Source organism: Balaenoptera physalus (assembly GCF_965194825.1).
Source record: "Balaenoptera physalus genome assembly, chromosome: 13".
NCBI lineage: Eukaryota > Metazoa > Chordata > Mammalia > Artiodactyla > Balaenopteridae > Balaenoptera > Balaenoptera physalus.
In genome coordinates, this window is record NC_138892.1 from 47,182,514 (window position 1) to 47,201,307 (window position 18,794).

The window sequence follows — 18,794 nt, forward strand, 5'->3', positions numbered from 1 at the left end:
TGCTCAACTTCCACCACCAAACCCATTAACATCCTTCATCTTCCCGCCTCTCCCTTATCCCCATATTATAATGGAAGAAATACCTCCCTGCAATCCAAACTTCATCCCCCTGCCTGTGCTCTGGATCCCACCTCCTCAAATCTTCTGGGGGAGCTCAGTCTGCAGATTATCCATCTGCTTTCTCCTATATTTTCAACCACTCCTTCTCAACTAGCTCCTTCCCTTTAAGCATTGAATGTACTCAGATCTCTTCTATCTTGAAAAAAAATCCCTCAACCCTCCTTCCCTTCCTGATAACACACTGTGATTGTCGTATCACACCCAAGCTGGTTGCAAAAGTTGTCATATGTGTTGTTTCTCATTTATCTCCCACTTGAGCCTCAATCCAATTACATCTAGCTTTCTCCTACACACAGACACTGAAACTACTTTCTATACATTTATCAATCATTTGTTAATGAGATAGATTTATATTTAGTGATGAAAAAAGATGTTTTGATACAGTTTTGAATGAAAGAAGTAGCTTACAAAACATAACATAGCATAATCTATAGACTTTTTCGGTGTATATAGTACTATGAATTTTAGCACATATATAGATTCATGTAATCACAATACAGAAAAGTTCAATCGCCCCAAAAAACTGCTTAATGCAATCTCCCTGCTCCTCAACCGATAAACCCTAATAACCATTCATCTGTCCTCCATCACTAGTTTTTTTTCTTTTCAAGAATGTTCTATAAATGGAATCATGAGACTTTTTGCAACTGTCTTCCTTTACTCAGCCTAATGCCTTTGGGATTCATCCAAGTTGTTTTGAGCATCAATAGTTCATTTTTTTAAAATTGATGAGCAATATTCCATTATCTAGATGTATAAGTTTGTTTTCCATTCATCCATTGAAGGACAATTAAGTTGTTTCCATTTGAGAGCAATTATGAATACAGCTGCTACAAAAATTTGTTTACTGAGTATTGTTAGTATTTTTCATTTTAGCAATTCTAAGAGGTATGTTGTGGTATCATGTCACAGTGTTAATATGCATTTCCTTACTGGGCAGATATTCATGTGCCTATTTGCCATTCATGTATCTTTAATAATGTGTCTGTTCAAATCTTTAGCCCATTTTAAAAAAATTGGTTTGTTTTCTTACTGTTGAGTTTTTCGAGTTCTTTATTCTTTCTCATTATTAGTCCTTTGTTGGATATGTGATTTGCAAAATTGTCTCCCACTGTGCAGCTTGCTGTTTTGTTCTCTTATCAGTGTCTTTCACAGAGCAAAACTTTATTTTGCTGCAGTCCAATTTATCAAATTTTTCCCTTATGGATTGTGATTTTGGTGTCGTATCTAAGAACTCTTTGCCTAACCCTAGTTATACAAATTTTCTCCTATATTTTCTACTAAAAGTTTTATAGTCATACATTATATGTTAAAATCTGTGATCCTTTTTGAGTTCATTTTTGTATGAACTCAAAGATTCATTTTGTGTAAAGATTCATTTTGTTGTGAACAGTTGTCCTATAGTTCCAATATCATTTTGAAAAGACTGTCTTTTATTGTTTTTGCATCTTTGTCAAAAATCAAATGATGACATTTTTTTCTGGATCTATTTTTGAACTCTATTTTGTTCCATTGATTTATGTACCTCTTCCTTTGCTAATACCACACTATACTGATTACTAATTACTTACTATTAGCTTTATAGTAAGTCAGAATTGGGCAGTATTATTCTGCCACCTTTATTCTTCATCTGAAAAATTGTTTCAGCTATTCTGTTTTAGAATCAATCTCTCTCATATATATATATATAATTATATACATAAAAAATTATATATAATATGTATTATATATAATTATGTATATTATATATATAATTCTGCTTGAATTTTTATTGTAATTGGGGATAATTAACATCCTCATTATGTAGAGTCTTCCAATTCATGAACACAGTATGTCTGTCTATTTATTCAGGTCTTCTTGTTTTACTTTCTCAGCATTTTGTAGTTTTCAGTATATATATCCTGTACATGTTTTGTTAGAATTATACCTAAATATTTTATTTTTTGCAACTGTTGTAGATTTGTTTAAATTTCAGTTTTGAATTGTACATTGCTAGCTTAGAAAATGCCATTGATTTTCATAGGTTGACATTATATTCTATTAACTTGCTAAACTCACCTGATCTACAAAACTTTTGATGAGTTCCTTAGGATTTTATACAGAGACAATCATGCTATCTGCAAACAGAACAGTTTTGTTTCTTCTCCAATATGTATGCCTTTTACTTCTTTTCTTTGTTTTATGGCAGTAACTCGGACTTTCATTCAGTACAGCATTGTATAGAAGTGTTAAGAGTATCATACTTGCCTTGTCCTCTATCTTAAGGGAAGGAAGCATTCAGTCTTTCACCATTAAACCTAATGTTAGCTGTGGGGTTTTGTGCAGGTGCCTTTTACATGGTTGAAGAAGTTCCCTTCTATTTCTAGTTTGCTTAACTTTTTTACTATGAGTTGATGTGAATTTTGTCAAATGCTTTTTCTGCATCAATTTGTATGATGTGGTTTTCCTTTGTTAGACTGTCAATATGATGGATTACATTGATTGGTTTTCAAATATTGAAGCAGCCTTACATTCCCAGGATAAGCCCTACTTGGTTATGGTGTATTATCCTTTATATTTCTGCATTCAATTTGCTAATACTTTCTTGAGGAGTTTTGCATCTGTATTCATGAGTGATATTGGTCTATAGTTTGTTTTTTTTTTAGTACTGACTTTTTCTTGTTTTGTTATCAGAGTAATTTTGGCCTCATAAATGATTTGGGGAGTGTGCCCTTGTCTTCTATTTTCTGGGAGAGGTTGTTTGGAATTGAAGTTAATTTTTTCTTTAAATGTTTAAATTTACCAGTGAAACTATTTGATCCTGAAGATTTCTTCTTCAGAAAAAAAATTTAAGTAGGAATTCAATTTCTTTTATAATTTTAGGACAATTCAGGTCAGGTATTTCATCTTGGGTGAGTTTCTTTAGTTTGTGGGTTTTGAGGAATTGGTCATTTCATCTAAATTGTTGAAGGTATATGCAAAGGATTGTACATAGTATTCTCCTATTATCCTTTTCATGTCTACTGGGTATTTAGTGATTTTCTTTCATCTGATTTTGGTAATTTGTGTCTTCTGTATTTCTTTGTCAATCTTGCTAGAGTTTTATCAATTTATTGATGTTTTTCAAAGAATCAGCTTTTGTCTCATTGATTTTCTCTATTGTTTTCCTATTTTCAATGTAATTATTTCTGCTTTTAACTTTTTAATTTCTTTCCTATGCATACTTTACATTTATTTTGCTCTTCTTTTTTCTCGTTTCTTAAAGTGGAGGCTTAGATTCTAATATAAGCATTTATGCTATAAATTTTCCTCTAAGCACTGCTTCAGCTGCATCCCACAAATTATGGTGTTGTATTTATTTTCTCCTGGAGCTGTCTTTGTCTGCATTTTGGTGTCCACTATGGGTTGGCTAGAGGATACTGGGGGCAGGGGGAGATGGTAAACTTACTGCTGATGTTGTGGAATTTTGAATTCTGTTCTTCATCCCCAATCCCTCTGCTACTGTTTACTTTCCAGAGTTCTCAGATAGCAGTTTTATGCATTTTGTTCAGGTTTTATAGCTCTATTTAATGTAAGCAACAAGGCGGAGTGTGTTTGCTCCATCTTACCCAGACTCAGAATCTTTCATACCCTTTTAAATCCTTTAAAATTATTTTACTTTTGTTCAAGGACTCAACAGGGAGGGTGCTTCACTTTGTGCTTCTAGAATGCTGTCCCCAAACCTTTTCCATGTTGAATCCGGTCCTCTGAATATCCAGACTCAGCTGTCCACTGATGAATTTTAAATCAGTAAATCCTATGTACGTGTTCAGGGTTGTCTTGTTTGAACTCTCAGACTGTCAGTGACACTGGACACTGACAATCACAGATCCTTGGTATACTCTTCCCATGGCTTCCATACTTTCACAGTCTCTAATTTTTCTTCTTCATCCTCCAGCTGCTCCTTAAATGTGGCCTCCTCTGGGTCTTTGCTGCAGACTCATAATTCTTCTCATTCCACAAGGCAATCTCATCACCCAGGCACTCAGTTTTCCATTACTATGCTTATGGTTTTTAAGTATCTATCTCTAGTCCAGAACTTTCTTCTGAGTTCCACATAAACATAATTGCTTTCTAGATGTTTCTGCTTCTTTATATTGTAGGCACCACAGAATCACATTTCTCTGTCTCAGTAAAGGGCACCTGCATACGTTGGGTTGCTGACTAGAAATAGAATTATCCTTAAATATCTACTGCTTGTTCCTTCCTACAACATTAACTCAATAACTGAATTTATTCCCCTTTTTTTTTGGTCAATTCCTATGTCTTAACACTTCTGGAATTTGTCTCTGCTTTGTCCCTCTACTGCCACCTTGTCTGCGCTATTCTCCTGTCATCTAAAATATTTTACCTGGTACCTTTGCACTTAGTCTTGCTTCCTCCCAATCCATTTTCTTGTATAGCCAGAGTAATTTTGAGAAATATAAATTTTATATTATCACTTCCCTCCTTAAATCGTGTAAAATGTTCAATTTTTCTAATGCTTCATGTCTTCAATGCTATTAAAGGTATTTTACAACCTATCACGTTATCCTCAGTATCACTCAGTCTTTCTGCATTAGTGTCCTGTTGCAGCATAACAAATTGCCCTAAAATTTATCCAATTAAAACAATATGTATTTATTATTTCTCAGTTTCTGTGAGTCAGAAATCTGGCCATGGCTTAACTGAGACTTCTGCTTCAAGGTGTCTCGTAAGACTTCAGTTAAAGTGTTGGCCTGCACTAGGCTCCTAGGAGAAGGCTCAACTGAGGAAAGACTTGCTTCCAAGCTCATTTACATGATAGCTGGCAGGATTCAGTTCCTCAGTTGTTGTTGCAACTGAGAGCCTCAGTTCTTCCCTGGATTTTGGCTAGAAGCCTCCTTCTTCACATGGACCTCTCCAGCATGGCAACTTGCTTCATCAAAGTCAGCTGGAGTTTCCCAGCAACACAGAAGTCACATCTTTTTTAGCAGGAATGCTAAATGACATCCCATCACCTGTTGGTTAGAAGTAAGTCAAGAGCAAGATCTTGCTTACTCTCAATGGGCATGAATGCCGTAGGTATGGGTCTTAGAGTCCCATCTGAACAGTCCACTACAATCTCTTACCTTCTTTTTCTTATCTCCTCTCTTAATTTCTCTGTGCTGCTTTCTGAATTATTACCTAAACTTTTCCAACTTACCAATTCTCTATTTAGTGGTGTCTGGTCTACTGTCTAACCCATATATTGCATTTCATCAATTATGATATTTTTCATTTCTACAATTTCCACTTGGATTGAAACATGCCTGTTCTCTTTTCCTCAAATCCCTTATTCTTATTTTTCTCTTTTATCTCTTTGGATGTTTTAATTAACTTATTTTGAAGGCCCCTTTATTTTTCTCTTTTATTTATTCTTTCTTAGATAAGAATCTTCCTACTTCTCCATCTTCTGACCATCTCTCATGGCAGTAGTCACCATGTGCCTTGTAATTTTTTAAGTCTATGGGTGTGTCTTCAGTGTGACTTAGCTTGCATGGAAACACGTGGAAATTCCATTTATATTCTAGTTTCTAGAGACATCACTATAAGATTGATTTTTCAGTTGCTTCTGTCTAAGACCCTATAATGCATGCAGGTTCTAAAACATTTTTTTTCTTAATCTTCTATGAACTACTCTTTCTTGGTTTTCCTCCTACTTTACTACCATTCCTTCTCATTTATCTTTGCTGGCTCCATTTCAGTCAGCTCCTTGACACTAAATATTGTAATTCTACCAGGAGTTCTGTCCTATATACTCTTCTCTTCTCAATCAATCTCCAGTCACTTGACTTTAAATTTTATCCGTATTGGATGACACAAATCTCTCTCTCTCTCCAACCATGAACTAAACATTTATTAAATTTCTAATTCAACATCTCCACTTTGATATTTAATAGACATCTCAATCTTAACATTTCCAAAATGTTTACTTGAGTATATTTATAATGTCAAAGTGAAGGAGGTGATGATAGAGGGGTAACGTTTGAAGACAGAAAAAATAAAATTCCAGATACTAGCTTGGTGGTCCTCAACTTCAGGGTTGGAATGTGAGAAAATTTCAATTAGAAATCCAGATTTGTAGGCTACATATCCAGAGATCTGCTATGGTAGTTCTAGGCTAAGATCTGGGAATCTGCATCTTAATATCCCAGGTAATTCTGATGTAAGGATCTAAGCACAACACTTTGAAAAACTTTTTCTTACCTAATGGCTATGGTGGGGTTCCTAATATTGTGCTGCCATCTTGGTTCTCATTACTCAAGGACAAAGCAGGACTAAGTCCTTTCACATATACAACTGGATAGGGCTGGGAAATTTTAGTTGTGTTTCAACTGCACTTAAAATTAGATTTTTTTACCTCTCCCTGTAGGCCAGTTTTAGCACAAGAGACATTTGTTAGTTGGACTCACCTATTCTATTTACATAAGGTGGCTCTGAAAAGGTTTTCTGTGATTGATATCATATAAAAAGAAAGATTGAAGATAACTGTGTAATTTTCTCAGTTCTTCATTCACTTTTCCCCTCCTCATAAATCTGCATTCTCTGATCTTCTGAGCCGCTTCTCATTCTTAGTGAAATTCTTCACCATCCCCCGCTATTGGGTTTTTTTTTTTTTGCTTCCCGAATCTTGCAAGCTTTTTTTGATGTTAATTTTTATTAGCATGACTATTTCGATAGCACTATCATGTTAGATATAGTTGCCATGCTACTGAATGTTATAGATTCCTCTTTTTGGTAGAAGAGCCAATCCCTCAGGTGAAAAACCCAAATTCATTCAAGTATGCAGTATGCCTTTCCTGAAACAAGGGACCATCTTTAAATGAGGAGTATTTAAAAAGTCAACTAGGATAAAAATAATATGTGTGTTCTATTTCTTAACCCCAAGGTGACCATGTCATTGTTGCTCTTCACAATGTCAGACTCAGTCCTTTAATAGGGGAGGGAGGAAACTTCACCTGTAGTATGGAAATGCTGTAGGACATGTGTTACAGTATCATTTAGTGAATTACTTTTAGTAAAATACTAAACAAACATTTGTGGTCAGAAAGTTAATATACATCTAAAATATTATAGCACCATTCTCCATTAATAAAACACTGCAAGAATATTAACAGTGAAGGACCATATTCATTTACATATGTTCCTAATGACAATGTCATTTCCAAATCTGAGGAACTCTTATTTCATTCAGAGAAACAAAGTTTACAGTCATTTCAAGGTCACACTGTCCAATCATCATCTTTGGCAAATTATGGTAGCTTGATTTCTTTTAAAAAAAAGTTACAGTCAATTCAGCATGCTCAGGATTGAAGACATGAGGACTAGTTTCTCTTGGGTTGGCCAAAATTTTCGTTCGGGTTTTCTGTAACACCTTAAGGAAAAACCCGAATGAACTTTTTGGCCAACCCAATATGACTATCTCAGAATTCACGTGAAATGTATTTGTGATTTGAATGCTGTAAAAGCCTAAAGTCCCTGGGACCCAATGATTTCCAAACTATTACATCATGGTGAAAGCACTTGAGCTGACTGAAAAAATAACCTGTCTTCCTATCTCTAAGTGAAATTTGACAGCATACTGGTAAGACAGGATTGCTGAAGGTGCTAGAAATATATGCTGGTCACAGAGGCTTGATGGACGGGAAAAGCTGTAAAAACTAGCAATTCCTCTACTCTAAATATTCAGTAAGAATTCTAGGCACCCCAGAATTCTTATAAAAGGAGGGAAGTAATCTTCTAAGGACAGCACTTGTACAGCTATTGTTGCCATAGGCATACCCAGGGAAAATCTGTGGTGCCTAGGGTCGCTAGGACAGTGTGGGTGGCATTACTATGTTGTGATCTGTTCAATCTGCTTATCATCTTATATAGAAGGTCTTAAGTTTACTTTTCTAATTGGTGTTTGACCTAGTGATATTCTTTTGACTCACATGTGTATGTTATCTGTTTCCTCCTGTGGCCAATGACAAATAGGAAAAAGTTATTCAAGTCAGTGGATATTTACCTAACAGAAGAAATAAAGGAGCATGTACTACTTTATCTAGATGGCCATATTACTAAGTAAGAAGGAGAGAATGGATATCATTACACAACTGGAAGTTGCTACCACAATGTGTATACTCAGATTCCTGCCCTTGGTCAGCTTAAAATAGTCTATAAGTATCTTAAAAATTCCACGTAGTTGATTATAAGTAGGATAAAATAAGTATAAAATAAGAATTGTATGAAATGCTATTGATTAAAGGGAAGAAAGCTTGAATATGATATAAATGGTTGTCATTTGAGGAAGTTAGGACATCCAAGAAGAGATGCTCAACGGGGTATTACGACCATGAGCTTAGATAAAGGAGGAAATTCCTAACTAAAAGAGGCATTAGAATATCTTTTAAATAGCACTTTTTCAAACTATACCCACTTCTGTCCACCCAAAGTCTCTGAGATGCCTCCATACCACCAAGTATGTTCTCTTTGTCGGGGATAATGGAGCAGGGACAAAAATGGAGATGAACTGATCTAAATCCTTCACAAGCCTTAGAGCTTCCTAAGAACGGGTAATTCTCTTTATCAGATATTCTATTCAACTTACTGAATAAGGTCTTTCATTTTCGTTTCTGTTTCTTCCCCCTTTCAGGGTGCCTTTCAAGAAATAATGATCACTTTTTGGCAATTCATCAGAAGAAGAGTGGGAAGCCAGCCTTCATTTATCACCATTCACAAGACATTGAGAAGAGCCTGGATATAGCTCCACAAAAGATACAGAAACATAGCTACCATTCCTCTTCTAAAGCTCAAATAAGCAAACTTCACCAAATTGTTAATTCAGCATTTCCTAGACCTGCGTATGACCCATCTCTCAACCTGCTGGCCATGGCTGGTCAAGACCTTGAAGTGGAAAACCTTCCAATCCCAGCAGCAAATGTGATTGTGGTGGTAAGTACTGCATTTAACTAATGCTCATGTGATGGTTTCCTCTGTGGTTGATACTTTGAAACAAACAAGAAAACAAAACCTAATGGTGAATAGTTATCATTGGATCTCAATGACTATTTACCATAGCACTTCTTATTCTCTGGTATTTCTTTTTGGTTACTTGATTATTATCTGTTGGCTTCCTCTTGAACGTAAGTCCATAAAATAAGAAACCTTGTCTGTATCTTCTCTACACAGCACAATGCAACGTGCATAGTAGGTGTTTAATAATTTGAACAAAAAATTGCTTCAGGAAGTCCTTACAGTTACGTTGGATCATATCCTGTACGGAGCCTCCTGACTTCTGTGATAATCTGTTCTAAGCAGATAGGCCTGAGTCTCAGTTTATGTAAATAAATAGTACTTATTAAAGATCTTCTGGTCACTTGACTCAAATTGCAAGAAATGAAGAGACCCTGAAAGGGAGAGAGTGATGTACAGGGAGGAGAGTTTTCTACAACTGGAGTAGATAAGATGGTTTGGAAGTAATTGATGGAAAATATTCCTAATATCACTGGACAAGCATCACCTTTTATTAATCAAGGCGATGTAATGGGTCCATTTTTGTATTCTTAGGGTATGTAACCAGGCCAGAGGTTCCCAATTTGTGGAAGTATCTTTAAACACATGCTAAGGTTGACACACTGTTTGGACTATAGTCCCTCTCAAGTTTAAAATTACAATAGGAGGAGCCACATTAAAACTACAAGTCAGTAGCTAAATGGTTGTTAATTGCACTTCTGCTCCCAACCATGACCAAATATGTTGACTTTTAAGGCAAGATGATTCAATGAAACCATGTTTGCATTTTGGCAACATCTCTATAAACCTAATGTAATTAAAATTAATGAGCTTTTTTCCTTTTCTTTATTTTTTTAATCTACTATATATAGGACACTTAGTATTGAGAATCAAAGATCCATTCATTGATGTTTTCAACTAGCATCCATTCAATATTTATTATGATCTGGCCATCATTCGGGGTATCTAGAAATACCCATCATTTGGGGTATCTACAAGTGAAATGGAGTCTCTAGTTTTGCTTGGGAAATGTCTAGGGAGAAATGTTGGTAAGCCAATAAAAATCATAAATAGAGAACATAAGATGAGCTCTTGTTAAGAGAAAATACGTGGGTCATTTGGCCTCCTGAAATACTTGAACAACTTTTCTGCATTTACATGAGTAACAGATGTTCTGAAGGTGAAAGCCATGCACTCTGTCTATTGAGTGAAGATAAATGATGTTAATGGTGTCGCTGTATCTGGATATGCCTGTGCTAATGCTCAGGCTCAGGAGAGATATTTCCTCTAGTGACCATCATCCACCCATAGTCATCAACTCTTAAAGTTGCTGTGAATTATGGATCAAGAGGTTTGTTCTATCTTGTAATGTCATGTACTGTCTAGTTAATTTAATATTATGGAGAATAAAAGGCATCAGTGAGGAACTCTGGCAGGTCATTTCACTTTTAGCTCATTTGTGGTTTGGAGATTCATGAGGAAGCTGTGCTTTTTCTTTTGGGTGATGGTGACATGAAGGCAATGGGCGATTTTGCGGCATTCGCCTTCCCTAACCTCTCTTGATCTAGTCTCTAACGGTGCCATGGCGCTGGTGGCTTGCAACAACCATTGCTAGTGCTAATGTTTCCTGTAATCCACTTACGTTACTTATGCACATGGTGACTTAGTAGGAAAACCAGGGAAGTGGAGTTATTTTTAAATAAATCAATAATTTTCAGCTTACCCAAAAAAGCAGAGGGTCAACATTTAACCAAGTATCCGCGGATTTGAAGGTTCATGCTTTACAGAAAAGAGATTTAGGAATGGAACGTACATGATGAAAGGGAGATATTTCAGCTGCTAAATGATTTTGGTGGAGTAATTGATATGTGTTTGCATACGTGTGTGTGTGTGTGTAATATATGGTACCAAAAGAATTCTTGTGGTACCAAAGAATTATTCTGTGGCTTAATTTATACCAAAATGAGCAGTATTAATGAGTATTCATTTCCTGAATTGGGTAAATTATTGCGATTTTTTTTTTAGCCAGAGTGAAAAGCCACTCCCAGCTTCCAAAATATACAAGTACATAACTTTTAAATCTTCCTAGCTCAGAGGAGAGATCACTTGTTTCTTTCTCTCTCACTTGTTTCTGACATCATCAAAACCATGAGTTTTAAAATTAAAAATTTAACAGGAAATGAAAGATGCATGTATCCCTCCTCCTTTCCTGATTCCCAATTTCTGGCACAAAGCATTTCATAAGAACATTTGTCCACAAATGAATTTTTTCCTTTATCTTCTTTCTTTTATAGTCAGGAAAATATGCAGTTTATTTATTCCAAGGAGAGGATGGTACAATTAGAATGTTTATCCCAAAGCATTCTAATTATGTTCCAGAGGTTCAATTAAGAAACTGTTATTAAGATTTTTGTGCAAATGCAATATACAGGGAATATGAATGTCCTCAAGGTCAAGGCTGTGGTAGGAGGAAAAAAAATGGCTTTAACCAAATGTGTGCTGAGAATTCCATCAATATACATCAGGCCACAAGACTACCACTTTAGGAAGGAGGGAACCCCGGGGTGTGAGGGAAAATGGTAGAGTGGAAGCAGATGCAGGCTTTTCCAGTTCAGCAAGTTCAGCATAGGTTGCTGGGTGAAGAACATTTTAGCTTGGGCAAAGTATGAGAGAACTGAGGAATAGGAAGGCTTTGGAATATAAAGGATGGGGAGATTATGGATTACTCCTTTCCTTGAAGGAAGGAAAATAAAGGGAAGGAATAGGAGGAAAGGAAGAAGAAGGGGAGGAGGATGAGGAAGGAAAGGGGAGAAGAAGGATGGGAGGGGAGGGAAGGGAAAGGGGAAAGGGAAGGGGACAGGAGAGGAAGGAAGGGAGGGATGGAGGGAGGGAAGGAGGGAAGAGAGGGAGAAGGAGAAGGAGGAGAAAAGAGAAGATATAGTGGCAGTTTTGGGGACAGTGGGAAGACTTCTGTGAGCACATGAGAAGATGATGGGGAGTCTCCAAGAGCCTGAGACGGTCGCTGTGAGATTCCTAGAATCCTGAAGCTTCTTGTCTTGCTCACCACTTGCCCAGACCATCACCCAGACAGACATTCTCTTGTTTTTGACACAAAACATTCTTTGCAAAGATTTTTATCAAGTGGTTGATTTCAAAGACCATTAAAGCCAAAAGCTCTGGATAGCTCTGTGTTTCAGTTACATCCTGAGCTCTGGTTTATGCCTCTCCTCAACTTGGTTCTGCTGTTGACCAAGTTTTTGAGTTTCAACTCGCAGGTAAACAGATAATTCCTAGATGTGATTTGAAGGGCTTTGAAAGTCTTGCCTTCTCATTTCTTTGCTACAGTAAATAAATTTTGTAGCATTTAGTGTGTTATGTGATGTGGATAAATAATTGTTTTTTAATAGACAAATTAGTTTAATCATAATTTTGTATTAGTGTAGTGAATGTCCCAAAAGGTGAGTTTAAGCTGTATAACTACCCCTGGAATTCTTCCATGTCAGGGAAGGCTTAATGGTTAAGAATATTTTGTAGCAAGTGACAAGAACCCAATCAAAACTAAAGAACATTTCATGGTTCAAATAACAACACTTCTGTAGTATATCTAGCTTTAGGTATAGTTTGATCGGGGGCTCAAATAATTGGCCAGGATCAATCTCCCATCTCTGCTTTCCATGGAGTGACTTTATTCTCAGACTGATTCTGTCTTTTTCATCTTATCATGGTTTCCTGGAGTTTTATCTTTGGAGGTTCATATTCAGTGGGAAAGAATGAGTCTTTCACAACTGTCAGTAATATCCTGAGAATCCCTATAGACCAATTTAAGTTAATTACTTACTTCATCCCCGAACAGTTTGTGGCCAGGTGATAAAATAAGGTAAATTATCTCAAACCTAAACCATATGCCTTACCCCGAGAGCATCCCTAAAAACCCATAATCTGTTTATGAGAGAGGAGGTTACCTGAATAAAAATTGGGACACTATTAACAACCAAAGGCAGAATAGACACCAGATAGCAGCTAAATGTATGCTAAAGCAGAGATCTAGACTGAAGTTTTTACTAAGACATGATAGCCCCTTCAAGAAATAATGAGGATACGACAGCTTACAACTTGGCCTCAAGAATATGATTCTTGTACAAAAACATGGGTGACTCAAGTCATACTCTAAACTCTCTGACAGTGGCCCAAAAAGGCAGCAGATTCACTCTGACACAGGAGAAAATTAAGGTACCTGGGCTGTGTCCTAACACCCAGACTATTTGCCTATGAGGACTGTGATTTAGGGCAATCTGTTGGACCCAGGATATTTTATCCCAAGAATGTTTCAAATTTGTGAAAACCACTGTAGCCTGTATACTTCTTGATAGTGACTGCTTATGTGGTCGGGACCAGAAGAGCTACATTAGTACATAGGCTAAGTGAGTTGCTCGTGGTGGGCAAACTCACAGAACATGGGAAGCAAATGCAGGCTTTGGGAAAATTATGAATTATTATGTGTCAAGGGTATTCGGGGCCATATAGTAAATACCAAGTCCAAAATACTACATGGGTATAAGACACAAGTCTACTGCAATGTAGGATGTGACTCTGATGCCTTCCAATGCAGTCCTGGGACACTAGACCCAAGTTCCTGGAAGAAATGAATATAAAAGCCTGAGAGAAAAATTTCTGCCATGTTTTTATATGGTAGTACTTTTATTAAAACAATCAAATGTGTAGTTCTTTTCCTTGATTTTCAAATAAATGTAGTTATATTTTAGAAACTTCTTTCCTGTCTTCCTTGAAAATGGCATTTTTTTTCTGTAGACCCTGCCACCTTTATCATTTTGGATTTGGTCTGTGTATTTGTTGTCTATTGTTGCATAACATATTACCTCAACATCTAGCAGCTCAAAACAAGGACTATTTATTACTTCACATAGTTTCTGAAGGTCAGGAATCTGGGAGCAGATTAGTTGTGTAGTTCTGCCTCAGGGCTTACTGCAGTCAAGCTGTCAGGCAGGACTAAGTCTTTGAAGACTTGACTAAGCTGAAGGATTCACTTCCAAGCTCACTCACATGGCTATTGGCAGGAGGCTTCAGTTTCTCAACACGTGGATCTCTCCACAGGACTGCTCAGACATGGCTTCCCCCAGAATATGTGAGGAGAGAGAGACACCACAGTGCCATGTATGACCTCGTCTTCAAGTCACACACCATCATTTCCACTGTACTGTTCATTAGAAATGAGTTGCTAGGTCTCACCCACACTCATGGGGAGGGGACTGCAGAGGGCATGAATACCAGGAGGCAGGGATCACTGGGGACTATCTTGGAGTTTAGGTGTCACAGTCTTCAAAGCAAAATTGGAGAATCTTTGTATTATGCCATTGCTTGTTATGCACTTCTACCTATAAAGTTCAGGGAACATGAGGATTTAAGGACCTCATATAAACTGCAGGAGAGGTAGCTGTGTGCTGAAACCATATGGCTACTGAAATTGCATCATATATTGTAAAGGTGGAAGAAACTGTGTCAACAAAGAACCTTTGAGCATTAAAAAAAAACCCTCATGATTAGATGACAATTTACAGACAAAAAAAATCAAGGCCCCAAATCAATAACTTTCTCCAGGTTAATCGCTTAATAAAAAGTGCTAGAGGCAGATCAGCTCAGTGCTTTGCAACGACCTAGAGGGGTGGGATAGAGAGGGTGGGAGGGAGACGCAAGAGGGAGGGGATATGGGGATATATGTCTACGTATAGCTGATTCACTTTGTTATACAGCAGCAACTAACACACCATTGTACAGCAATTATACTCCAATAAAGATGTTAAAAAGAAATTAATAGAGTCGGGGATCCAAAAAAAAAAAAAGTGCTAGAGGCAGAATTCAAATTCAGATTTGTGTGACTTCAAAACTCACACATGTTAATTTTTAATGTAATTTTTAATGTAAGTTAATTTTTTGGTTTGCTTTGGGAAAGTATTATAAATTTTCCCAACAGAAAATTTAACTTTATGAATTATATTCTATTTAAGCTAATGATAATGTAAATTCTCATGCTCTGAAAATACAGTCATCAATAGCTAGGTGTCCATGTTGGAGCCAGAGGTTAAAAGGTGAAAGACCTATAATGTCCATCCTACAGATCATCATAAAAAGTGAATTATAATGTCAAATTAGATTTCACTTTAAGAAAGTCTAGAAGAAGAAATTCTGTGATCTACTTCAGGTATCTGGTTAACTTTCTACTCTTTTCTTAACCTAAAGGCTTAATGATAAACTATAAGAGCTTCTTACATAATCACCTTTCTTTTTAAATCCCAAACGTTTGCATTTTGGAAAACTTTGTGCTTAGATTCTCCAGATATTATTGTACCCCTGCAAAATCATCTTCAAGTGGAAATTCCATTCTTGAGCTTGGCATCCTGACAGTCACAACTGTCACCATCTGTTGCTTTTCTACATTTCTAGCTACTAGAGCAGCAAGGAGGATGCTGGAACACATTCTGGAAATGCTAGAGGTCAAGCTTAGGCAATGTCTATGTGAAGTTTCAACACTGGACCACGCAGTACATCTGTTTGTTTTGCATAATTAGACTCAACATTAGGATTATTGACGTCTTAAGAGAACTGGTTTAATGATCATACTAATTGGACATTGGATATTTAGTAATGTTTTTATTTTAACTACAAAAGGAATACATTTTCATAGAGTTTCAGAATATTTAGAAATATAGCAAAGGAAAAGGAGGAAGTAAAAATAATCCTTAACTGTTAGATAACAATGTCATCTTGATGTATGTATCTATATGGTCATTTATATATATGTGGATGTAGACCATTTTTTATAAAAATATGCAATCTGCATGCATAAGGTTTTATAGTTTTTTTTACTTAGTTTATATTATGGACACTTCTCCATGTCATTAACTATCTTTATATAGCATCACTTTTATGAGCTGCTAAAAATTCCATTGTGTAATAGATTTTACAGTTTTACGTATTGACATATTCCCAACACATTCAGTAAGTTAAGGCAACTAATTCTGAGAAGGAGAAATAAATGTTGAATATATCAAATAGAGTATTTTTTTTTCATTGCAACTACCTACTTAATATTGAGAGAATTTAGAGAGCTTATCTTAAGGGAAACTACTTTCTTTATGAACTCTCTATATAATTGTAATATGGGATCTATGTTTTTGCACTTGCCAAATTATGCATGTTCTATAGACCTTAAATCTCAAGCAAGGGAAATATTTAAAGCAGTCGAAGAAGTTAGCAGGACAAAAAAAAGGATGTTCTGTTAAGAGCATATTCCATTTCAGGACTTTTCATTGAAGAAGATGGAAAGTGCTGTGTCTCATTATGTTACAGCTTAAAAACTCTTCTTTTAGTCCAAACTTTTCACAATAACGTATAAACAAATGGAGTCTGCAGATAAATAAAGAGGATATCTTTTCTTTGGAGCAAATATTTACTTGTCTAAAAATTACCTTTGGTTTTCTAGTTGTTAAGAACTGTTCTCTTGCACCCTCTGTGAATGACTTTGTACCTCTTTCTTTCTTTCCTTTCTTCTTTCTCTGTTCCTCTCTAATCATAAATACCTATAAATCATTCTTAGTTGTTTTTTTTTTTTTTTTACTGTACAATGCTATATTTAAAGTCTAACTACCAATGGATAGTTAAACTGGGCTTTCTGGGCATCTGGCCTTGCCAGTGCATGATGGGATTGGCACCATTCAGCATATGACTTAGTTTTCTCAAGATGATTCCTGTAACTCAGATGGTAGATACAATTTGTTCCTTTCTCTCGTTTTAAGAAAACATAGGAGCTAAAAGTCTCTAGAAGGTTGTCTCCCTAAGCAAAGTTATGAAGCTTACTCATTGGTAACTTTTATCTTTAGTAACTGAGCACAGCACAGCTGCTGCTTCATACCATGGCTGACCACGTGGCCGCCCAGGAATCAAAGGTTCTTATCCCCTGCCCTTTCATCCTTTTTCTTCCCAAACCACATGTTTTCGTGAACCAGAACTGTTATAGCAAATTCCACTTCTAACACCAAAAAGCAAAGGAAGAATTCCTCTTGTGTTTCTCCTCTACTCTCTGCATTACTCTCAATACTTCACTCATGACATTTCTGGCCACCAAATGTGAACAGGGGGCGAATTGCCATACCAAGCAATTCTGCGACACCAGCTGGGTATCCCACAATTTAATTCAGTTCTGACACTATCTACTTGGAGAGAACATCAGATCCCACAGGTTAAGGGCTCAGTCCTATAAGACTGCCCTCCCCCTTCCACTTCAGGTGCCAATCACAAATCTAGGTTGTTACCTGTGTTCCTGATCAACTGGCTATAAACTGGAGTTCCCACGACCCCTTTATTGGGTTTAATTAATTTGCTGGAGTGGCTCACAGAACTCAGGATAACATTTTACTCACTAGATTACCAGTTTATTATAAAAAATATAACTTGGGAAAAGGCAAATGGAAAGATGCAAAGGGCAAGTTATGTGAGATGGGGCACAGCGCTTCCCTGCCCTCTCTGGGTGAGCCACTCTCCAAGCACCTCCACCAACCTGGAATCTCTCCGAACCCTGTTCTTTTGGGTTTTTATAGAGGCTTCATTCCATAGGCACGATTGATTAAATTGTTGGTCATTGGTAATTGATTCAACCTCCAACCCTTCTCCCTTCCCTAGAGGCTGGGGGATTGGACTGAAAATTCTGTCCCTCTCATCATTAGGTTATTTCTCCTGGCAACGTGCCCTCATCTTTAGGGGGATGGGTGGTCCAAAAGTCACCTCATTAACATGAAGTCAGGTGTGGGTGAAAGGGCTTGTTATGAATAACAAAATATACCCCTTTCACCTTCATGACTTGAGTTAGTTCAGGAACTGGGAATAAAACTAAATTAGGAAAGATGTTTCCATTGCTCTTATGTAGGAAACTATAAGGGTGCCAGGAACTGTGGGTGAAGACCAAAATGTTTTTTCTTATTATAAATCACAATATCGCAGCACCTTAGCCATTTATCATTGTGTTTTCATAGAGGAGATGAGTCATTATCTTGTACTTTATACATTTTCCAAATTTTCTTTTTGAAGTATGAAAGTATAATCCAGCCATTATTCATAGCCCAAGTTGCTTCTTTCCTTACGTGTCTGCTACATTTGTACCAACTGAATCCAGAAAAATAAATCAAGAGGACATCATCAACTTTACATATCTTTCAATTTAGCCTACATTTTCATATGATTTAGTCATTTAACTGAAACAGTAAGTTAGCAACAGAAAACTTCAAAGAAACAAGAAGAAAAAAGACCTACTTTTGAGGGATAGGCCAAATGTTCACAGACAGTTCCTAAGATTGCAGGGAGCGATGTTTGTGAGATTTGTTTGCCCTCCTTTCTGGAAATGACAGCCATGTGATACAAATTCCAAGAGAGCTGGAAAGACTTAGAGAACACTGAGAATATGAATTAAGACAATCAGGGCTAACAGTCTTAATCCCAGATTTCCTGGATTGCATTTATGAATGTCTTTCATTTATTCTGAATATCTTGGGGCTCTATATGTGTTCTTGTGTCTGTAGTTCAAAAGCCTCCTAATTTTCTAATAATGGGAGCATTATTGACCTAGTGAAGCTGCACTGTTTAAGAATTTGACT

At 36.6% G+C, this 18,794-nt stretch overlaps 1 protein-coding gene across 2 annotated transcripts in view; it reads left to right on the forward strand.

Moving 5' to 3' along the window:
- PTPRR (protein tyrosine phosphatase receptor type R) overlaps positions 1–18,794 on the forward strand; it is a 259,744-nt gene that overhangs the window by 15,039 nt on the left and 225,911 nt on the right. For both annotated transcript variants that reach the window (XM_082422767.1, XM_082422768.1), the window contains exon 2: positions 8,774–9,072. In XM_082422767.1, the coding sequence (XP_082278893.1) occupies positions 8,774–9,072 (299 nt within the window). The remainder of the gene's footprint in view (positions 1–8,773; positions 9,073–18,794) is intronic.